The sequence below is a fragment of the Natrix helvetica genome (genome assembly GCF_964273705.1).
Source record: "Natrix helvetica genome assembly, chromosome: 4".
Taxonomy (NCBI): Eukaryota; Metazoa; Chordata; class Lepidosauria; order Squamata; family Natricidae; genus Natrix; species Natrix helvetica.
In genome coordinates, this window is record NC_138550.1 from 36,634,779 (window position 1) to 36,659,716 (window position 24,938).

The window sequence follows — 24,938 nt, forward strand, 5'->3', positions numbered from 1 at the left end:
AACTTTAGACAAATATAATATAAATGTTATTCCTGGTTCAATACCTCACTATCTTCAGACAAGGAAGGTTGTTTTAGTCTGCCTTTTACTTCTGTCACAGCATTTTCGGCTACAAGCATAAGCAAAATAATTTGTTAAACTATTTGGGAGAAATGCTTCTTCAATCTGTGTGACATACAAAGCAAAACTATTGAAGTTGACTCTAGTTGGCACCTGATTTATGATCATTCCATGAACAAGGGTAGCACAAAGGTAGCACATGAACAGAGGGTCTCACTGCTTTGGGATTGATCTCTGAACATGCCTAGATTCAATTCAAAGTTAGTTTTGTAAGGGTGAGAAGCCGAAGTAAAACAGATGAAACGTTTCCATTTTGCATATTTTGTGATGCACATGCAATTCTGTCTTATTTGCAACTTATTTTTTAAAAGTAACATTTTTGTATTCTATTATTGCAGAGGTATTAGTTACTGATTTCCCAAAAGATGCAGTGATTTCTCTTTAGCCCATACTGTTTTTTTCCCCTGAGGGTAAAAATTAGGTACGTTTCAAAGAACTAAGGGATTAAAGAAGTTCCTAAGTTTTTTAAAGCTTATCCCAGTAGCTGCCAAGGGTCTCCTCACAATGGAAAAAAGTCTGTCAACTATTTTTCTTTATTGTTACAGAAGAAATAATGCTGTAAAAAAACCCAAGTTAAACATTAAAAAATATGTGTGTGTATATGTGTGTGTGTGTGTGTGTGAGAGAGAGAGAGAGAGAATAATGAATACTGCATACCAGCCTTCAGTTCCATTTGTGCCTTCTGTAATTCACGAGTGGCAATTTGTTTGAATGAAGATGATATATATGGATACATCCTATTAAAACATAAATTTGACAGAATTAGTATGCATACCAGGACCAGTCTTGTGTAATGGTTAAGGCACCTGGCTAGAAACCAGGACTATGAGTGCTTGTCCTGCTTTAGGCACAGAGCCAGCTGGATATTTTGAGCCAATCCCTCTCAGCCTTAGGAGGCAGGAATGCCAACTACTTCCAAAATCTTGTCAAAAAAATTGTAGGCACCAGAAAATTGCCAGGAGTCAAATGTATCTTATTTATAACAATTCTGTAAATTAAGCCTTGATTATTTGCATTATACAGGTGAAGGTATTTATGTATTCCTATGCAGTTGGAGAACCATGCCTTGTTTATTCCTTTTCCCAATATTTCTATACTTTTTACTTATTGCCTGGGATATATGCACAATAGCAATAGCGCTTTGACTTTTATACTGCTCCATAGTGCTTTACAGCAGTCTCTGGGCGGTTTCCAATGTCAGCATATTGCTTCCCACAATCTGGACCCTCATTTTACCGACTTCGGAAGGATGGAAGACTCAGTCAATCTGAGGCCCATCAGGATTGAAAACAGGCTATCGGCAGAGTTTGCCTGCAATAGTGTACTCTAACCACTGTACCATCAGAGCTCCAAATAAATGATAATATAAAATAAATGAAGGTATCTGTAGAACTCTGTCCACAGATGTGCTCTATACATAATTGTTTAGAGGAGAATGAAGACAAGTTTCCTACAGTAAGTCAAATTTCTGAGGAATTTCTAGAGGCCTTCAAAAGCCAGCCTCATAGTCCATAACTGGAGCAGGATTTGAAGCTAACAAATATTGTTAAGTGGGTTTCAGGTTTTTTTTTTCTCTCTCTAAAATGACTATGCAAAACATAGTTTTCGAAAAATTAGAATATCGTGCAAAAGTTCATTTATTTCAGTCTGCTTCATGATCTTGGGAAGCCTAGGTCAGAACCACCTCACCATAACCAGTTCCAGGATATTAATTACTAAACTTCAAAATCCACGCTGTATTTGTAATGGTTAAATGAGAAAGACCTTGAGAGAGGAGGTGAAAAACTGATGCTTAGGGAATAGATAGCTAAGCGTTACAGCTACTTAATGGGCAGGCAAAGAGACTCAGAAAGGATACACGCTACCTTCTCAGATTTGTAAGGAGCCCGAGATTTGTACTTTGAGATTTTCAAGATTCTGATAATGTAGCTTTAAGTAAGATAAAATTAGTTAATCTGTTCATGTTTCCAGTATTATAATATTATAATACTGTCACTAACAAAGTGGCAGTATTATAATATTAGAGGTTCATTAGAAAATAAAACAAAATATGAAATTTGAATTATTTGCCTTATTCAGCGGTATTCTTTCAGAAACATTTCTAAACCACATTCAGAATCCAAAGCAATAAGAGTAAACCAAACAAAGCCTATCCCTGTTGCTAAAGTGATTATCTGATTTAAAGTGCTCCAGACTCTAGGTCCCAGTTGATTTACTGTTAAGAGTGATTTTAGTTTGTCTTAGATTATGAATTATTCCAAATCAAAATCAGTTTGTCACTGGGGCTAGAGAAGTAAATCAATCAATGAATCAGAATAGACCAGAAGGGACCTTGGAGGGCTCTATATCATCTCAGATAGATGGCCATACAGCCTCTTCTTAAAAACCTCCAATGATGGAGCACCTACAAGCTGTTCCATTGGTTATTTGTCCTCACTGTTAGGAAGTTTATTCTTAATTCCAGGATGCTTCTCTCCTTGATTAGTTTCCTTCTATTGTTTCTTGTCTTGCCTTCTGATGCTTTGGAAAATAAATTGACCCCCTCCCCCCTTCTTTGTGGCAGCCCCTCAAATACTGGAATACCGCTATGATACCCCTAGTCCTTTTTTCGAGACTGGCCAATCTAATTCCTACAATCGTTCTTCATACGTTTTTGTCTCCAGGACTTTAATCATCTTAGTTTCACTTCTTTGCATTTTTTTCCAGAGTCTCAACATCTTTTTTGTAATGTGGTGATCTAGTGCTTTCAAGCACATTGCTTTGATGTGTTCCTTTATAACTGTAAGCAAAGCTCACTCACCTCGGCCTGTAAAAACAGAAAAGCAAATGCTTGGTTTTGACTTTCTCAGCTTGAATGAATATCCTCATTCGTGGGTTGAGGTACAATATAGCTGTATAAGCTCTTAGTGATTTTTCTTCTGGATAGCTGGTGTATAAAACATTTAAGGCCAAATAAATTTCAATTAGAGAATGATGCTGGATAGAGACAATATAGTGTATTACCAATGTGAAAGAAAACATACAAAGCAGTCAGAAAAACTGCAATTCCTTCCCAAGAGAGGAATATAAAACTTCTTTTTGGATTTTGGAAAGGACATACTGGAGTCAACTAAGAACAAAAATATTCTTCATATGCTTGGCTAAACAGCAAGGTGCAACACGGCCAATAATTTGAAATTTCGTTTATTTTTCCAAGATAATAAAAATTGGTTAATGAATATATTTTCAAAAAATGTATAGTACTATGATGGGCAGAAACTTCTATGGAAAACATAGATTACAAATAGATATGTAATACATATGTGATCTCTAGATATCAGATTTCCTAACAAATTTGTTTGCTTGTAAAAAAAATTAGCTTGCACAATATTAAGTCATACTTTTTTTCCCATAATAACTTACTTGTCTGGGATCCTATCAGTCAATATATCCTTCTCATCTGTTAGAATATCAAGTTCTGGCTCCCCATTCAATGCGAGTTTCAGATTGTATATCACAAGCAGAGTTCCTAGGTGTGAATATGTAAATAACAGATTGTATCGGGTTTCCCCCCCCAAATTTTTTTTACGTCAGTGAAGATTCACTATAATGGATAAACACAATAGCTTTATCTTTTTTCCGAACTATCTATGTATGGGTACATAGTACCCTACATTAAGATCTTTCTCTTTGGGCGCAACTCAGTTTTTAAGAATATATATAATATATAATAGAACAGAGGTCTCCAATCTTGACAATTTTAAGACTTGTGAACTTCAACTCCCAAAGGTGGTTCCTATTTTTCTACTTGCATTTTTACATGCTTTCGAACTGCTAGGTTGGCAGAAGCTGGGACAAGTAACAGAAGCTCACCCTGGGGATACATACAAGCTGACTAATGGTTAAAATTTCTCAAGATACTGATGGGCTCAGGATATGCAAAATGCCTTCTCTCTGATTCTGAAGTCTATATTCCATTCTAAGGAGGTGCAGGTTCAGCTGGATTACAAGTTCAAGAGCATAATTTATGGGTAAGAGTTCCAGAGAGGTATCTGTGAAGTTCTGAACTTCAAGATGCTTAATATTCTTTATTACACTTGCTAATTGCTAGAAAAATATCTATCTACCTGTTGCAGCCATTGCCTAGATCAGTGTTGAAACAATAATGCCATTATCTTTAGTCTATTGGTTTTTTTTGTTTTGTTGCTAATTGCTACAATCTCAATTGACCCATATTAATTCTGCTGCTGCGTGCCTTGGTCTAGTTTACATACTCATGCTACTGTTTAAGGCAATGATCTGCAGAAGGCAGAGCAATATTGGTATATGTGGATTTAATATTTAAATTTAAGTGGTAAACTCACCTGTTTTTCCATAAATGGCATTAAACTGCTTCACCAATTCCTCTTCATTATTAAAAGGAGAATATTTGCAAATTATGGACAATTGTGTAGGAAATTTATCAGGATCATCTATTGCTGGAGTCTTTGTGTCACTTGACCATGAAAGAATTGGCACTATGACCTATAAACAAGAATATTAGAGTACAGGTTGCCTTAGACAACAGTTCATTTTGTGACTGTTCAAAGTTACAACAGCCCTGAACGAAGTGACTTTTGACCTTTTGTTCACAGTTACAACCTTTGCAGTATCCCCATGATCATGTGATCAAAATTCAGATGCTTGACAATTGTTTCATACTTATGACCACTGCAGTGTGCTGGAGTCATTTGATCATCTTTTGCAACTTTATGACAAGCAAAGTCAAGGGGGAAGCCAGGTTCACTTAACAACTAGGTTACTAACTTATCATCTGCACTGATTCACTTAACAACTGTGGCAAGGAATATCATAAAAAGGAGCAAAACTCACTTAACAAATTCTCACTTAACAACAGAAATTTTGGGTTTAATTGTGATCATAAGTCGAGGACTACCTGTAATTGACCCTGTTGAAATACTAAACACAGCAAGTTTTTTTAATACTATATCATGATTAATAAAGGGTAACTATATTAATTACAATTATGTATCTGAAATATATTTACAAGCTAATGATAGTGATAGAATTTGCAGGTTTTCCCCAAGTTAAAACTACTACATCAACAAGGGTGCTTTAATTTTTCAGTTTTTCAACGACATCATTTGGATTTCCATGTTAATTGCTAGGATTCAGAGAAGGGATAGAATGAAAATCAAAATAGCTATAACTATGTGCAAAAATGAAGAGTTACTACTTGAAAACACTGAAACCTTGGCAAATAGTTGATTCTAATAAAAGAAAATATTTGCAGTTCAGAGTTGAAATGAGGGGTCCTTGGTGCTGATTTTGGTTGCTTTCTTGGAGACATTTCATTATCCAAACTATGTAACATCATCAGTGTTAACTAGGAGTTTGTTTACTTTATATTCTAGTGGCCCTGTAAGTGTTGGTGGGAATGGTCTTGGAGGTTCTTTGGTTAGGATGTTTATTGTTAGCTTGTTTGGGGACATTGTTTACTTCTTGAAAGTTGGTCTGATGTTAATTTTGGAGTTAATCTATTGTCTACTGGATGCTGGATGGGAATGGTTTTCTTTGTTCCCTTTTTGGCTTGTTGGTTATTTTGTTTTGCATTGTATGTTGATATTGTATATATCTATACACTGGTTAATTTGTCATAGTAACAGGCTTTTAGAAATTCCCTAGAATTTTTGGACTTGGCTTGATCTAGGATGGCCAGTTTCCCAGTTGAAACTATGGATTAAATCTGTCTTTGTGTAGTGAAATTAAACAATTTTTATCATGTCTTCTGCCTGTTTGTCATACATAGTAGCTGTTTCCATCATTACACTATTTATTTTAGATGACTCCTGTTTTTTCTTCTTCTGGGGCTGTTGGGTCTTTTGCTTTATTTAGGAAGTTTTGCGCTTTATTTGGCTTGTGTGATATACTGACGCCATATGGTTGCAGTAATCTTTTGGTGGCTTCTGAGTTGTTCTTGATATATGGCAGCGTTATTCTTTTTATGGCTTGTGTTGCTTGGATTATATTGTGTTGAGTAATCAGGCATTTTTTGATAAAGTTGTATTGATATACATTTTGTTGAACGATGTTGTATAGATGCTCTATTTCCTTTTTCTGTTGTTCAGGGTTGCTGCAGTGAGTTGTGGTCATCTAAATAAAGTTTTTACACAGCTTCTCTTCTGGGAGGTTGGGTTATTGTTTTGATAGTGGAACATTTGGTTTGGCGTGGGTGGTTTTTGGTACATTTGTGTTTCTAGTTTGTCATCATGGTCTCTGCTAATCAGGATGTCTAGAAGGTAGTGAGTTGTTTTATTTTTCTAGTAAACTGAATTCCTTTGAACATTGTTGATGGTTTTTAGGGTATTCTCTAAATAATCCTTTTTTTGTTATAGTGACGGTGTCATCTACATATCTGATCTGTATTTTGGTTGTATTTGTGGGAAGTACTATGGCTTCCAGACTTTGCATAATTATCTCTGCTATAAGAACTGAGAGCAGTGATCCCTTAGGTGTTCCATCGAATTGGAGGTTATGTGGTTAGGCAGAAGTTCATGAGATCTACAATCTATATTCAATATTTGAATATATGGTTCAGTCAAGTGTGCTGTGGAATAATGTGGTCATAGATTCTTTGACTAATTCTGGATCTACTGAGGTGAAAAGGGCTGTAACATCAAATGAGACCATAATTTCATCCTCATCTATAGTCACATCTCTGATTATTTGAAGGCACCATAATGGGAAGTTAATGGACTGTCTGCTTCCCCTTGTGGGGTTCCCAGACTTTTTGTTAATTCTTTAGATAGGGGTCCCTAGCAATGATACAATTAGGTGGAAAGGTATATTAGGCCTATATATTTTGTATCATCCATAGAAGGATGGGAGCTTGTGTCCACTGCTTCTCATCTGCCACTGTTCCTGCTTGGTAATTTGGTAATTTCTTGGTGAGGTCATTGAGAGTTCTCTTAATGTGGTTGTCTGTTTCTACTGCTACTATTATGTGGTGTGTAAGCCAAACAAGCTAACAGTAAACAGCCAAACCAAAGAACCTCCAAGACCACTTCCACAAACATCAATAAGGCAAGCCACTAGAATATAAACTGAGAGAAAACCCCAGCTCTCAGTTTTAGCACTAATGATGTTACCTAGCTTAGGTAATGAAACATCTACAAGAAAACAACCAAGTTCAGAGAGCACTAAAAACCTCTCATATTTGGTTCTATTTAGCAATTAAAATTCTGTGGCTATTGGGCATATAACTGTTCCCTAATAGGAAGTATAAGTATTTTCCCAGAAAATCTGGGGATCTTATTATTGGTTAACGACACATTTATGATTTCTCTGACTTCAAAAAAAGTCTTTAACTTGTCGTAAATGCCTTAAAGAGTTTTCGTTCAATTAAAACATTATTTTCTCAGAGAAGAAGTGCTGTGTGAGTATCCTTGGAACTCCATTTTTAATTAACTTTTAATTATCCAATTAAACAGCTTAGCAAATTTATATGACTATATTTAGAGGCTAAAACTATTCAGTATATTAGTCACCTGTAGATGAGATGGATGGCACACCAGTCAAACAAACAGAGAAATAAATAAGGAAGTAAACATTAACCATTTTAAAGTTAACAAAAATTTAGGAATAGAAACAGGAGGTTCGAGTTCTAACAAATCAGTTAATGAAAAATATTTCTTGAACTCTTAGAAGGAAATGACTTTTAAGATTCCCTTTTAGGTCTACTGGAGTCAATAATTTTTTTTAATGAATGTGTGGTTTGTCTATTTTTCTATAGAAAAGAGTTAAGATTTAAACATGTTAAAATGTTACTACAGGTATTCCTTCAAAGTTACGAAGGACTCAAAAGAAGTTACTCATCACCTGTTCTCAAAGTTAGACTGCCACATACCCACCCCCTCTTCCCCAGGCATGAGATTGCATTCTGGTTATTTGGCATCTGGATTATATTTATAACCAACTGAATTGTCCCACAGTCAAGTAATCCCTACTTGTGACTTTTGGGATGTTTTCTGGCAGAAAATGGAAAAAAAGTACCCACTGGATATGTTGAATTTGCTTAACGACCACATGGTTTGCTTAATGATCACACAGTTCACTTAACAGCCATGGTGACTTGGCTTACAGCCATCCTCAAAACAGCTGTAAAAATTACGTCAGGTCATGCGGTGACCCAAATCGAAATGACCAAACGGGGGGCAACTGCAATGATCTGTAATCAAAAGTTCAGGCCCAGTTATGATTATTAACTGATACCATTAACATCTGGAAATAAAGAGAGCTTCACTTCAAATAAGCAATCACACATGTGGGTACTATAGATATTTCCCCTTTTTTTCTCTTGAGAGTTTGTTTCAAATCTTTTGGGTTTACTGTACAGTTTTTGTCTGTAATGCCTCAAAATGTTTATCAGCCATGTGTTCCACGTGTAATAATTATACTATTCGAACACAGTAGTAGCAAGACAGGCATGAAAAATATGCTTTGGGAACTGTTTGCAACCTGGGCCATAGATGGTTACTTTCAATACTAAGAACCTGACCTATATTTGTGTGCTCAGCCTTCTCTTTCCCACATTTCTTCAATGGGTTAAAATTAGATCCTCGGGCAAAACATTATTTCTAAATGGGAACATGATTTTCTGCCCTAGAATCAGATGCATGTTCAAAACATCCCATCAATCACTGTCACAGCAGAGTGGCCAGGCAGAAATAACAGACACACCATCCTCAGAGAAGCACATATTTAGTCATTATCCACTCTTCCATTGTCATCTGTTTAATGAGAAATGAAGGGGCAAGAGTTATGACAGTAGCCGTCATTTATAATCATTACAGCAATTTGTTCTAAAACTTTCATACAAGTTTCCTTATATTAAGGAACTGCTCCTTCTGGATAGGAGGATATGGGACATAGATATTCCAGGATAATGACATTGTCTTCCCCGGTGCAGAAGTATGTTTTTTAAAAAGTTGCACATATTGAGGTGAGAGTACAAGGCAGGGTTAAAGATAGAAAAAACTGAAACTGTTAGGTTCCTTTCCTAAAATCTTACCCATTTCAAGTAATTTGCAAAACCAGATTTTTAATGGTAGATTTTAATTAAAATGTTGAAGGCAGAAAAATGACTCTTTTGTCTAATTCTGGAGCAAACTATTGCCTTAATTAAGATTCAATTGCTGATTCCATGTGATAAAGTCTGTTACTTTAAACTTGCCAGGGCAGAAGGGTATCTCAAATAAAATGAAACAGAATCTAGAAGCGTATTTTACTATGTCTACCTATTCATTCAAAAGTATTTCTCAATTATAGGAAATGACAAGAATAGAATACAGATTTTTAGAGCAGCATTTGTACTTCTGTTCAGTGCTGCTTGGAGTTATATTATAATCAATTTTCAATATGAGGCTAATGGTGTATGCAAATAGCACGTTTTATAAAACGATCTCTGCTGAGGCTAATCCTTGAATTCTGATATATTTAAATTATTCTGATATATCTATTTTTGCGGCTAAGACTGGGGTTACCAACACAGCAAATTTGGGGCATAAATGTGTCTTGAAAATCTTATTGCCAGATTTGCTGCTCTTTCTGTGATGGGTGAAAATACACACAATAATGTTTACAAATACAACTGGATGTTGAGGGTTAAATATCAGTATCATCTTTATCTTTGAACACCTAAGACTGTGATGGCATGCAGAATCCTCTCTGCGGGCATGCCAGCTGTCGCCCCAGCCCAGATCCACTGCGCATGTGCGCGCACCTCCTGCCAGCCAGCTGGTCTTCAGATCTCTGCTGTGCATGCGTGGGGGGAGTGAGGCACATGCAGGGATGCGCATGCACAAGGGGCAGGGCACATGCATGGGGGGCACTCACATTGCATTTTGGGACTTTGCGCGGCACCCCTGCACCACGTTTTGGTTTCCAGTTGGTGCAGGAGGCCTTCCGGGCCCAAAACGAGGCATGGTTGCGGGCACGCATTCCCCCCCGCACCCTGAATTGGCTTCCAGGGTGGTGCAGGAAGCCTTCCAGGCTCAAAATGGGGCACAGGGGGATTGTACGCATGTGCATGGGGGTCACGCAGACATCAGCGGGGAGCAGGGCACATGTGTGGAGGTCACACATGCATGCATGGGGAGGTGGGGTGCAAGGGGGAGTCACACACACATTGCATTATGGGTGCAGGCATGTGTGTGCGCTTTCATGAACGTGCATTTGGCACGTGACAAAAAAAAGATTAGCCATCACTGACGTAAGACATATATAAACCCATAAGTATTCTTATAACATAAAAATTAAGCATGAGTGATGCCTAGATTCTATCCCAAGTGGGCCAGTGGACATGGCTTAATCCATTTTATCTACTGGTAATTGCAAGTTTTAAGTCAATCTTCCCCCACAATTACATCCAATTTATGAATGGGAAATTCCCTGATCAGGCTGTCATTTTTGTAAATATTCATGAGAGTGCTACCCACATTCCAAATTTTCCCATATGCAATAAATATTTTTATAAGCTTATTTTAAGTATTATGTGGGATTGGGGAAAAAAGAATCAGCTGATTTATAACGATCAAAGCCCATGAATGAAACATACAAAGTGGTTGCATGTTACAGAGACTCTTTTTTGGATACAAGTTAATTCATATATTTTGTGGTGGAGGATTCATTGGGATTTTAAAATGTTTTTCATTTACATAAAAATGACCTGGAAAAGTAACACAAAAGCAACATGAATAGACACTGCATTTTTATGTAAGTAGGAAGGAATGACAAAAATATAAATGCAATATATAATATTTCTTTAGGTTTCTTTGCACTTCAGTGTTAGTGCTATTTATCCACGGTCATGTTTTAATTACATAACAATATCTGAACGAACTTGATGTTCTTACCAGGACATAAAAATGGGAAATAAATACTTCAAATGTAGTTATGAAGAAGCATACCTCACTGAGACCTTCTGTTTCACAGAACGTCTGAGAGAAAAGAAGACACGTCATTGTATTCTCTTTTTTGGTAAATAATATCAAGTCATTCCCTATACGCATTGATCCTCTGTAGTAAAAATATAGGGGGGGAGAAATCATTTTTAAAATATGAATTATTGAATCGGAACAATGAATCTGAATAGTTTTCTTTTTTTCCTTACTTTATTGATTTAAAAAACGGATAATACCAGACGGATTCATGTAAGATATAAATGCTAGAGCCAGAATTTAATAATATATTTAGTTAGTTTTCTTTACTGTCTCCTTTTTCTCACATACCCCTTTCTGAATGTTTTATTTTCTCTGTTACTGTCAGAATCCAGGGTGGAATGTCAGGATTATCCTTTTCAAATTGTAGCTTTGAATTGTATCCTATTCTTTTCTATGCATTTCCCCATTCTCTAACAACTGCTTAATTAGCCATTCAGTCTCCTTCTCATCACTTATCTACTCACATACGGCAGAATCTGAATAAGGGTGAAGGTTGTTTTATGGTGATTTAAAATTGTAGCCACTTATTACAAAAATGTACGCCCATCCTATCCACACACATGGCAAGTTTCTATCTCAGTACTTACGATAAACTGGCCTTGGATTTTGATTTTTTAAAAAACCAAACAAGTATATCTATTAAAGCTCCCCCCCTCCCCCGCCCAGGTAAGTATTTATGGAACAATGAAAATTATGTTTTGCTTTGTTGATGTTAAGGTTATCATTGTATTTTGCAGCAATATAACATAAAATCTATTTTGCTTTCACACTGATTGCAACATTCTTTTATGTCCATAAATACATTTGTTACCTATTTTAAATAACACATTTTTCCAAATATAACAGCATTGCTTATATATTGCTTCACGAGTTTGCATATAAAGATATTATCAGTGATAGTTACTGTTAGATTTGGTGCAAACGTTTCATTTTCTAGCATTTAACCTGCAAAACTTTGGCATTTTATATATTTCTTCCTGTACTCCAAGACAACCAGAATAAAAATGATATAATAAAATGTTGAAAGAAGTCAGTCTTACGATTTCAGTCCATTGCCATAACGTCCAATCATTTTAGGGTCTTTTCTCTTAGAAGATCTTCCAAAATATACAATATCTGTAGCTTCACCTAAAATAGGTTTATGACATAGTTTCAAATGCTGTTCAAATTTCCTGTTGTGTTAACAGTACATATTTTTTTAAAAAAAATCATACTCTAACATATAAAATTTGGTTAGATTGTATGATATACTTCATTAATCGTTGTAACTGTCTAAAGTAGAGATTTATATATATATATGTATGTATGTATGTATGTATGTATGTATGTATGTATGTATGTATGTATGTTATAGGTCCATATTTAAAAGATTATGTCTTATCTCAAATTACTTACCTAGTGGCTATAATATGTGACATTCAAACCCAATATATGACAATCTGAACTTAATATCTTGGTCCTTCACCACTATGGTCTTAGCAACTCTTTCTAGTCCAAGAAATGTGTCAAAAACTATTGGTTTACAAAGTTAGATGTCTTATATTCGGTATGCCTTCACATAGCAGATTTGTCTCCATTTCTTTTTAAAAAAAATATTTTTTATTGTTTATATCATTCATTAGCTTTCTATTTTGAGCAGTGTGCTCTCTAGGTGTCCAGGATGTAAACATGCAAGCATACAAACATCATCATTGTCGTTATGATCACATATACAAATATGCAGTAATATATAAACAAATATGTGATAACATCAATCATATTATAACATATCTTATCTTCCATTATAGATTATATAACTGTCAAACATATTTACTCCTGTTTTTTTCCCTCCTATAAACCAAATTTCACCTAATTCCACTCCTCTAGTCTCAATATTTGTCATTGAACCATTTATAGAATAGTTCCCATGTTATGAAATAGTCTAAATCTTCTTTTCTTTTAATTTTTAGGGTTAACCTAGGACAGGGATGGTAAACGTTTTTCTGCTTGGGTGCCAAAAGGGTGCGAGTGCGCGATAGCGTGTGCATGCGTGCCCACACCCATAATGCAATGCCTCCCACGCATGTGCGTACAACCCTCAATGCATGCACACAGGCCTCACGAAAGCTTCTGGACTTCCGGTAGGCCTGTTGGGTCATTTTTCGCCCTCCCCAGGCTCTAGGAGTCTTTCTTGAAGCCTGGGGAGGGCGAAAAACGGTCCAACGGGCAAACCAGAAGTTCATTTCCAAACTTCCAGTAGGCCCATTGGGTCCGTTTTTTGCCATCTAGAGACTCCGAAGGCTTTCCTGAAGTCCGGGGAGGATGAAAACGGCCTCCTCCGCTCCCTGGAAGGCCAAAAATCAGCTGGCCAGCACACACGCTGGAGCTGACATAGGGCAACCCCTTAGGTGCCCTCAGATATGGCTCCGCATGCCACCTGTGGCACACATGCCATAGGTTCGCCATCACGGACCTAGGGTTATAACTCCTGCTGACGATATTATAATAAAAAAAATTTTTGGAATGTGTAGAGATTTGTCTCTATTTATCTGTATATCTGAATTTGAAAAAGCTTAGAAGGACCACATCTTACCAGAATTCAAGATTTTCAAGAAATCCCAAAGCAGTAGACTTTATAGTGAAGAATGGGGGGAAAAAATCTAAGCCATGGCAAACTGTTGAAGTACTATATTTTTGCCATGGGAAACAATATGGAAAATAACTTTGTATTATGCAAAAAATGCTATTATAATAACAATAAATCCCAAAACACTGGAGCACCTCCCTGAACACTATTAGCATTATCAAAATCACCACTGGTCAATTGCAAAAGGCAGCTTTACTTTGAATGGCTTACATCCTGTGTAACATACCTTTAACACCATCAAGTAACATCTCCCTATCTAAGTACTTGGGAAGAACTCGACAAGTGGATAAAAATGCCAAATCTGGCTGAATATGTGATCAACTACAATAAGATCAACTACCAGTAACTCTGTGTAATGTTGTTGGCAGATGATAACAGGGTATGGTTGTCTGACATGATCAAATCTGCTGAAGGGTTGCAAAGACCATTTTCAGGTTTTGATGGGAAGCTGCCAACGAGACAATGAAGAGGACTCAAACAGGAAATTAACCTTGAGTCAGTGAGCAGTCGCAAGAGACTAGGATTAGGGACTTCTCCCTGTCCCTAATTCCATGGTACCTTATCTGTTCCCAAGAACTCTAGAACTTCCCAGGAAGTTCCCAAGCAGTCCAGAGAGATTCCTGTATTATACCTGTATTATTCCTACATCCTCTAGGTAGAATACAATAAGTTAGTTAACCTGAACCCTACACATGTGGACCTGGTTGCTTGCATATGACAGTTTCAAAGCCTTGGTGTAGATTGCCCTACAGCCGAGCTGGCGAACTATGGCCCATTTATGACTTGTGGACTTCAACTCCCAGGATTCCTGAGTTAGCCAAGCTCAGGAATTCTGGGAGTGGACGTCCACAGGTCATAAAACGGCCATAGTTCCTCATCCCTGTCCTAGAGATTTCAAAGCCATTAGAGAACAAAATGAGCAGAACGCCTTAAGTACTGGGAAAGGAGATAACATTAGGACGTCATGCAGGCTAGTTCCCTGCCTCCCCCCCCCCCCCCTGGTTGAATAAGAGGGTGAGAAAGTAAAGCACAATTAAACTTGCAATATTCTGATACTTATAGCCTATCTGAATATATATCTAATCTGGCTGTGTAGTTAGTTTCCTTGTCTTCCTTGTGATTTGGCTCAAACGTTTCTTATGAGAAAGTGGAACTCAGGATACCTTTTGCTGTCTCTTTTCACTCTGCTGGTACTCCAGGCCAGTGGTGGGCAACCTTTTTTTTCAACTGAGCCAAATCTCGCCAAAACCACGATTGAAATTTATTTTGAGAGCCACATTTTTAAAACCGAAAATACATAGGATGGTACACTGTTTTTAGTTTCAATAAACTCTGGCATTTGAAGCACGCAAGTCTAAAGCTGTCAAGTTACAAGATCCTTGCATCCCTAACCCTTTAGGAAAAAAACCCCAAGGGGTCTTCAAACCTGACAGCTTTAAGACTTGTGGACTTCAACTCCCAGAATTCCTCCTCCAGTCATGTTGGCTCAGGAACTCTGGCATTGAAGCATGCAAGTCTTAAAGCTGTCAAGTTGCAAGACCCTTGCACCCCTAACCCTTTAGAAAAAAAAACCCAGGGGTCTTCAAACCTGACAGCTTTAAGACTTGTGGACTTCAACTCCCAGAATTCTGAGAATTGAAGTCCACCAAGAGCATCAATCATATTAGCCCAGGGATCTGCAAAATTGGCTCTTAAGACTGGTGGACTTCAACTCCCAGAATTCTGAGAATTGAAGTCCACCAGTCTTAAAACAGCCAACTTTGCAGACCTCTGTGTTAGCCCAAAGCCTGGCGCTGGGCGGGCCTTGCTCCCCCATTGGTGGAGCCCCAAGAAGCGAGGAGGGAGAAAAAGAGACGGAGGCCAAGGAGCTTCCCCCCGCCCCCTCCCAGCAAAAATCTAACTGGGGAGCCGGGCGGGCAGTAGCAAATTAGCCGATCACGCCGCGTGGGCAGTAGCAAATTAGCCGATCACGTGGCGTGATCGGCTAATTTGCTACTGCCCGCCCGGCTCCCCGGTTAGATTTTTGCTGGGAGGGGGCGGGGGGGGGGAGGGAAGCTCCTTAGCCTCCGTTTCTTTTTCTGCCTCCTCGCTTCTCGTCCCCGCCCGACTTCAGGATCCTCCCTAATCATTGTGGGTCGAAAAGAAAAAAGGGAAAGGGGCGCTTGTTTTGAAGTGCCCGAGAGGAGGGAGGGGAGCGGGTGCCCGGCACACAGAAGAGCCGCATTAAAATGTGTAAAGAGCCGCATGTGGCTCGCGAGCCGCGGTTTGCCGACCACTGCTCTAGGCTATGGAATACGACAGAGTGAATATTTCATCCCTTGGGATAAGTTACCATCCAAGTGATATTATAAAGAAATTCTGTCATACGGAAAGGATAGCTGCAGTTGAAATACACTTCATTTTTAAATGAGTGAGGATGACTGAAGAATGGTCCAAAAATAAATTTCACACAGTTTAATCTATGCAGTCACCGGCCAGTGTTTGGTTCACCCTCCTACAACCACTACCTAGTAAAGTCTTTCTCTCTCTCTCTTTTGCTGGAACAGGGTTCAATATAGCATCAATATAAGTTAAGATGCACTAGACCAGTGATGGTGAACGTTTTTCTGCTGGGTGCCAAAAGGGTGCCCGTGCACAATAGCATGCACATGCATACCCATGCCCATAATGCAATGCCCCCCGTGCATGCGCGCACAACACCCCATTCTCCTCCCTGCGCTTGCGTGCAGGCTTCACTGAAGCCTTCGGACTTCTGTTGGGCCCATTGTTCGCCATCCACAGGCTCTAGAGGCTTTCCTGAAGCCCGGGGAGGAGGAAATGCTGAAAATCAGATGGCCAGCATGCGCATGCGCGCTGGAGCTGACATAGGGCAATGCCTTGCGTGCCCTCAGATATGGCTTTGTGTGCCACCTGTGGCATGCGTGCCCTAGGTTTGCCATCACGGCATTAGACATTCTGTTTTACCTTGCATAGAATATGACAAGAGCCAGACGAAACTAAAAAATGGAATTCTGTACGATTGGTTATTAAGTATTTTGTGCGCCATGCCTTGCAAAAGGTATTATAAAGGTAGAAAGAGCTATCAGACTGGAACTGGGGACTAGAAAAATATCTGTGACAAAAATAAAAATAAAGAATGAGCTTTATCTTTAACATGTTTAGAAATTTGAAGGCTCCCTTTGAACACTTTCCTGACCCCGCCATATTTTTTTTTTCAAATTTGAAATTCCATGAATAGCAGAAGAAAGTTCCTATTAATACAGGTAGTCACCAACTTAGAATAGTTTGTTTAATGGCCATTCAAAGTTACAACAGCACTAAATACGTGACTTATGACCATTTTTCACACTTATGACCATTTTGGCATCCTCATGGGTCATGTGATTTACATTTGTATGCTTGACAACTGACTCACATTTATGACGGTTGCAGTGTCCCGTGGTCCCCTTCTGCAACCTTCTGACCAGCGAAGTCAATGAGGAAACCAAATTTACTTAATAACCCTGTTACTAATTTAACGATTGCAGTGAATCACTTAAGACAGGGGTGTCCAAACTTGAGAACTTTAAGACTTGTGGACTTCAATTCCCAGAATTCCCCAGCCAGCATGGCTGGCTGGGGAATTCTGGGAGTTGAAATCCACAAGTCTTAAAGTTCTCAAGTTTGGACACCCCTGACTTAAGAAATGTGGCAAAAAAAAAATCGTAAAAGAGGGCAAAAGTCACTTAACAAATCTCTCACTTAACACCATACATTTTGGGCTCAATTGTGGTCGTAAGTTGAGGACTACCTGTAACCCCTCTCTGGAACTGAGCAGGTTGCGTTTTAAGACATTTACTGATGATGTGTAATGTGCCTGTATAATATTGCTTATAATTAAACTTATGATTTTTATTGTCAGAGCAAAGGCACCTGCAGGATTGGAACTTTTCATTAGATTGAAAGCAACATTGCTACAAATCAATGCTGCTTTCATTATTTGCTCCTTGTCTCTTCTATTTCAGTGAGATTTTCTTCCCTTCAGATGATGATCTCCAAGAATCATGGGATCATGTAGCTGCAGTTGTGACCATCCACAGCTCTATTTTTTTTAAAAAAAGGATTATTTTTACACTTGTGCTAAGATTGTAGTGTCTAAATAAGGTTCCGCTCATTTAGAACATAAAAAATATAACAATATTTTTCTTTTAAGTTGTTTCATAGCGAAATCCAGAAATGAGCCATGGGAATACCATTTGGAGTTGCAGAGGGAGTTTTCTCTTGTTCAAGTCTGTTTGTGAGTCTTTAGTCAAACTTGTAGGCTGAAAAGAACTACTTTTCATATGCAAATCCTACCTTTCATTCCACAACTTAAGGTAATGTGCCTGTCTTTTTAGTCACAACATTATTGAGGAAGGCGGCTATGGTTAAAAACCATGTCTAGGTCGACATGTCCAATCAGAATTATGGCTGAATTGATAGTAGAACATGGATCTTTCTTTCCCATTTCCCATGGGTCCACAAACCAAATATGACTCTGAAACCATGACATCACACTCATGTTCAAGGAAATAGTACTTACAAGGGGACATGCCACATCCATCATCTAGAAAGCACAGGATAAATCCTCCCCTCAGTTGATCATTATTCACTGAAAGAGAACACATGGAAAAGAGAAGTTTTGTTCTTAGTTCCCTCCGCAGTAGTATCTGTAGTGGTATTTTTCAACTTTGGCAACTTTAAGGCATGTAAACTTCAATCCCAACAATTCCCCAGCCAGATGTTGAGTGAGGAATTCTGCAAGTTGAAATCCATACGTCTTACAGTTCCCAAGGTTGAAAAATCGTGTTTTAGAGAAAGCCAACCAGGCACACAGAAAAGGCAGGTCATGTTACCTGCATACTTCTCTGCCCCTTTCGGAAGTAGCAGAACTTATATGAAAAAAACAACAACAACAACATCGGAGTGGGGAATCAGAGGGAAAGGAAATCCAAGGAACTTATTGATCTCTTCCCTATTTTTTATAACTTTATGCTTATGAAGGTTGCAATAAAGTTATTTCCATTTCTTCAGCAATGGCTTAAATTTAAATAAATCAAGCTTTGTTCTGGCGGTATTGCACATCTACTTAATCTCAACTAAGATGCAGCAAACTCTATGCATCCCTACAAAGCCTAGGCTATACCACTCTTCACCACCACTACCCCGGCAACCATCTAAAAGTTGATATAAAATTATAAATTGGCAGAGGGAGAAAAACACACGAGGAATAAGTCTAACAAATACGTTTAGTTAGTTTAATTATAATGAAGCCCAAGTTAAATGAAATGGAGCTGTTTCTGGTAATGCCCATTTTATGGAATTAACACAATACTCAAAAGACAACTGAAGTCCTCAGAGAATAAAAGGCTGCACATTCCTCTCTCATATTTAGCCAAAACATGCTTATTAATAAATAAAACATATGCCATCAAATTCAGTGTGATTTTTTCTTTCCCTCATCCCCATATATGTAAGATCTTTACCTTCTCTTTCTTCCAGTTGATAAAAAAAACCAACAAGTGCCAGATTAGTTTTATCATGTTTACAGTTGTATGTATTACCGTTTAATAAACGATTATATATTTATAAGCCGAGCTCTCTCTCTGGGTGTATGTGTGAATAACAGTGATGGCGAAACTTTTCGGCACTCAGTGCCCAAACTGGAACGTGCATGAATGCGTACGTGCCGGAAAACTGAAGACCAGCTGGCTGGCGCACGCATGCCTGTTTTTTGACCATTTTGGGGGCTGTTTTCAGGCCATTTTGGGGGGGCGTTTCCAGGCAGTTTTTCAGGTAGTTTTCAGGTCATTTCCCAGCCAGCACTCCAGTGCCCACGAAGACCAGCTTGCCCGAAAATGCCCCAGAAAACAGCCCAAAAAATCCTCCGGTTTTTGGATGTATTTCAGACCAGTTTCAGGCCAGCTGCTCTTTGTAGGCGCCAGAGCACCGGAAAACAACCTGAACACCAGCCTAAAACCAGCCTGAAAATGGCTTTCAAAAAGACCCAAAACTGGCCCCCAAACAGCCTGTTTTGGGGGCATTTTCCAGGTTGTTTTCTGGCACTTTGATGCCCATGAAGACTAGCTGGCTGGCATGCATGTGTGCACCAAAAACCAGAAGAGCAGCTGATGACGGCATGCGTGCCGACAGAGAAGGCTCTGCATGCCACCTCTGGCAGGCGTGCCATAAGTTCACCATCGCAGGTGTATACAGTGCATTCATAAAGTATTCAGACCCCCTTCACTTTTGCCAATTTTGTTCTGCTGCAGCCTGATTCTACAATTGAAATTCATTTTTTCTCATTCATCTATACTCAGTGAATGCATTGTATATGTGTGCCTGCATGTGTATGTGTACATGTATGTATATGTATATAAAAACATATATGCTACTAGATCTTTAGGTTAAAGACAGGAACATCATTATAACTTCTATCCAGGTATAGGATAGATCTTCGCCTTGTTAAATAGGAAGAAAGAAATCTTCCAAATCACAAGGGAGCTAATGTAACTTTAATGCAGTATTCAATAAAACAATGCAATCAAGGAAAGAAGTCACTGAAAAGTACATATTTAATATCTAGAGTATATATATATAGAAACTCACCAGTATAAATATCAAGTCTTGTGGCACCAGCATCTCTGAAAATATTGTTTAGATATTCAAAGTATTAAAAAAAAAAACAGAGTAATAATAAGTATAAACTCACCAGTATAAATATCAAGTCTTGTGGCACCAGCATCTCTGAAAATATTGTTTAGATATTCAAAGTATTAAAAAAAAACACAGAGTAATAATAAGTATTACCTTTTTACTTAGAATTTATGTCCTGGAAATGCAGAACACTATAGTTTAAATTGTATCAACTCACATTAATATGAGTTGCCACTAAATTGTAAAATAAAAACACAATAAAATTTAATTGAAAAGCTACAATAAAGTGTAAATTATAAGGCCACCAAACCAGTGGATTAAACATACAGAAAGCCAAAAGAATTTGCAGTATTGGGACTACGCTGTAGGCTGAATTCTCCTCTCTGCATCTGGAATTCTAGTTCAAACCCCAGAAAAAGAGGCTAAAAGATTCCTCTTTCCCAATCTGGAGAAATTAAATGATTGTTTTAAAAAAACTATGCTAAGGCTGTGAACAAGCAAACCAAAAAGAGAACTATCTTCCTCTTGCATCTATTTACCCTGCCCAACTGTATCATAAGATTTTGACTATGTTGAGATACGCTGAAAGGGGTACTGGATTGCTTGCCCAAACTCAAAGGCAGTTTTTAAAGAAATGTCAGTGCACATGGCACATAATGTGAGCAGTTCTATGGTGAAAAAAAACCACCAAAAACAAAGCACTGGGGAAGTGAATTTGCAGTTGATTTGACATAAACTCCCATTCCTACAATTTATAAGGGCATTGAAAAATAAGAATGATGTTTTGTTTACTATCATCTTCATGGCTGATTATTTTATCTTGCATACTGTGCCCTTTCTGGGTTAATTTTTATGCTTCATGTTCAATAATAGTTTTAAACTAGTTTGTACATCAGCCAGAAACTGCAGTTAGAAGCGTAGTAAATAAGCCTTAAGAAGGCTCACTATATACGAGAGATATACAAGACTAAAGCTGATTTCTTAAATAACAGCATTTAATTAAATGAAGTAAAAGAAACAACCAATTAGGGTTTTTTTGTCAGTCCATACCACCTTGGCCAGAAGCTCCATTACCAGGGTTGGAAGGATCCAGTCCCTGACCTCCTGAGTCAGTGAGAAGGTCCAGCCTTCAGGTGTATGGTAAGTAGCTACTATTGCAGTAGAGCAAGATTCCCCACTACAGGCATGGTGGAATGTCAATTGCTAGAACTCCCAACCAGCCAAAATAATGTTGGATATTAAAAAAAAAACCTAACCCATCTAAATGTAAAGTCTTGGAGAAGGCTATAGAAGATATTGGTTTTATTCAATTTTTCACTGAATCACTGTTCTGTTGATGCAAAATCTTAATGAAGCTGGTCTAAGCACCATATTATTGTCTAAATTGGGGGAAAAAACAAAATAGCAAAAAACAGGCCACTGGGAAAGGCACTCAGGTACCAGAATGAAAGGTTTAGCTTATTATAAAACAGGGACTTTAAAAGCAACATATTTACCGTGAATTGTCAATCAATTCAGCTATTGCTCCAAAAACGAAGTCGTGTGTTGTGCTAGAAAGAAGCATTAAGGTAATTTTAACACAAAAGAAGAAACAAAACACAGGGATGAATTACACATGCAGAAAACGGCAATACAAAAAAGGATTTGGAGTGTGTTAGAACCCCACAGTTTTTGAAATATGAAAAAGTCAAAGGGGATGGTGAGGGGAGATAAATACTGCTTTGAGAGATATTGGTGCATACGTGGGAAAGCAATAGCAATGAATTTTCTATACGCCATGGCAAAATAGAAACCTTTATTGGCCAAGCGTGATTGGATGCACAAGGAATTTGTCTCCTGTGCATAAGCTCTCAGTGTACCTAAAAGCAACAAGTGATAAATCATGATCATAATCACAAAATATGATCATCATAAATCGTAAGATCCCCCCCTAACTAGCAGACAAGAAGAGGGACCACATGCTTAGTTCAAACACTAAGTTTAGGATAGGGGAAAAGCACATCTTTTTAACTGAACCTTATAGATCTTCAACATTTCTTTTAGTTAATGTTTCTGGTTTATTCTTAGTCCTTGTGATTGATCTTACTTCTTTCATTTTCAGGCTTACTGTTAGATTTGTTTCTAACCAATCTGATTAATGATTGCAATACAGATTGACTAGGTTCCCTAGGATGTCATTCCTAAAATTAAAAACCTGGTCATACATACCTGAGAATTGTTACCACTAAACGCAAGAGGACTTACCGTTGACCTGAGTAGTACTACTCAATAATCTTAATGTATAAAACATGCAACTCTGTTCGGTATTAAGACGCAACTTCTTAAAGCATTTATTATCATGAAATATCGTGGGCCCTAAAAGATGTAATCCACAAAAGTTTGAGTGCTGGCAAAGGTACCCATCTATAGGATAACACAAATTCATGAACTTTTATTCCATCCAAACGAGGAGGACTCATTCCCAAGCAAACCCCTTAGGCGGAACGGCACAGAAACAACTCCTTGCCCTCTGTTTGTCTAGTTAAGTATTCTCCATACTTGGGACATTTTAAAGATGTGTGGACTTCCAACTCGCTGGATTGCCCAGTTTGAAAAACTCTTGGACAACGGTTTGACCCGCGCTTCCTCGGGTTTAAGAATGAAAGATTCTTTATAGAAAAGGGAGCCGTCCTGCAAACAGTTATCAGTATTATTCAAGAAAACGGACTTTCCCCCGCTTTACTGCCAATTGAAGGCAGAGCCCAATGAAGGTACCGACGCCCCAAAAAGTGGCTGCCTCTTGTCTCACTCACGAGTTTGCATGCAAAAACTCCAGCGTTAACTCCGCCCTACAGAGACCCCCATAAACAGCCGCTTCGGCCATCGGCGCTGCCAAGGAGAAGCAGCCCCCAACAGCGTCGTCGGCCAGAGTCAACAACAGAGCCAACTCCTTCGTTCGCCGCCCACGTGCAACGCAGCGCGACCAGGGCGTGGCTGCGAAAGGGCTACGGCACAAGGAAGGGCAAGAGAGAGAGAGACGGACTGTAGGCGCCCTCTTGTGGAGAAAGCGATGTGAACAACCTTGCGGGCGATGTGCGGCCGGCGAAACTTTAGGAGTCCAAACTACTGTACGGAACGGTTGTTCATTACTCTGTACAGTAATTCTCATCAACCACCATCGCGTAAATTATCGCTGTACTCTTATCACAGAGAGCAACTTTAGTGTAGTGGTTAAGGCGCTAGGCTACTATCTGGGAGTCTGATTTAGGCACAGTGCCAACTTAGTGACCCTCTTTCAACCTTAAGGAGGCAGTAGTAAACTGCGTTCAAAACGGTTGCCAAGAAAACGGCAGGGATTTCTTCAGACGGGCGGTCAGGGGTCGAGGGATTCAAAGCTCGCGTCCACAACAACCCGCCCCTGCCCCGCCATCCATCATATCTGTGTAGTAAGGTGCATTGGAACTTGGGTGGTTTGTAAGTAAGACTGAACGACATTGTATCCAAGCCCATCGTTTCAAATGACAGCTTCAGAGATGATGGCTTGCAGTTAAGTGAATTGCAGCTCCTCTGAAAAAAGCACACCTATTGAAAGGTTTAACAGTTGTAATTGCCATTCTCTAGATTGTAACTGCCATTCTCTAGATTCAATTATCTAGAGCAGTGATCCCCAACCTTGGCAACTTGAAGATGTCCGGACTTCAACTCCCAGAATTCCCCAGCCAACTGGCTGGGGAATTCTGGGAGTTGAAGTCCAAACATCTTCAAGTTGTCAAGGCTGGGGAACACTGATCTAGAGAGACAGCTCCTCTTTCAAACAGTGAATGAAAAGCCATCCGTCAATCATTCTTTGATTCAGATTCCTTTGGTGAGCAACATGTTGTATTTGATGGCTGAAACAACCCCTTTCATCTCCACTTTTATGTAATAAAGAAAACAACTATAATTTGCTGGCAAATGAATGCATTTGCAGTGCAAAGTAACACTTCAGATTTGCTTGTTTTTTTGTTTTTTGTTTGTATGATGAAAGAAGACTTCCATTTGTATCTTGTCAATGCAAAAGGCTAACAGACTCCCATACTGGTACCATAACAAATATTTCCTAAGAATTGAGAATTTTTAGGGCTATTTCAGACATCAGATTCATGTAGCAGGATGCGAGATCCTACTCGCATATTTTCCATAACCTGTGTGGAATTTCTTTCACAATATTCAGTGAGGGAAAAAAAAGACACCTGGTATGGATACACATATACTTTGAAAATGATTCAAAAGAGGATTTTTGAAAAGAGCAGAGATATGCCTGAAGCATCCTTTCAAAGCAGATTCAAAAACCATGGCTGCTTTGAAGAAGTCTGGAAGCTCCACACTGACAAGGGCCAAGGTCAATTTTCTGTATTATTTTCAAATCATTCACAGTTGTAATATCTATAACAATTGCTATATTCTGACCTATTTTAATAGGGTTTTTTTTTCCTATACATGACCTATATTAGGATAATTTGCTGAGTACTCCATGGTAAATGGACTTAATCAAAGGTGGGAGTCAGACACCAAAATAC

At 38.5% G+C, this 24,938-nt stretch overlaps 1 protein-coding gene across 3 annotated transcripts in view; it reads right to left on the reverse strand.

Moving 5' to 3' along the window:
* MORC1 (MORC family CW-type zinc finger 1) overlaps positions 1-23,337 on the reverse strand; it is a 64,802-nt gene extending 41,465 nt beyond the window's left edge. For 2 of the 3 annotated variants that reach the window (XM_081950383.1, XM_081950381.1), the window contains exons 1-11: positions 23,193-23,337; positions 21,897-21,950; positions 20,456-20,490; positions 18,287-18,355; positions 12,140-12,227; positions 11,067-11,175; positions 4,464-4,623; positions 3,523-3,628; positions 2,921-3,046; positions 778-857; positions 45-109 (exon numbers count right to left, since the gene is read on the reverse strand). In XM_081950383.1, coding sequence (XP_081806509.1) covers positions 45-109; positions 778-857; positions 2,921-3,046; positions 3,523-3,628; positions 4,464-4,623; positions 11,067-11,175; positions 12,140-12,227; positions 18,287-18,355; positions 20,456-20,490; positions 21,897-21,950; positions 23,193-23,263 — 963 coding nt within the window. In that variant the 5' untranslated portion in view covers positions 23,264-23,337. Of the gene's footprint in view, positions 1-44; positions 110-777; positions 858-2,920; positions 3,047-3,522; positions 3,629-4,463; positions 4,624-11,066; positions 11,176-12,139; positions 12,228-18,286; positions 18,356-20,352; positions 20,388-20,455; positions 20,491-21,896; positions 21,951-23,192 lie in introns of all 3 variants that reach the window. The other variant, XM_081950382.1, reaches the window with a different exon arrangement.
* Between the last annotated feature and the right edge of the window lie 1,601 nt (positions 23,338-24,938).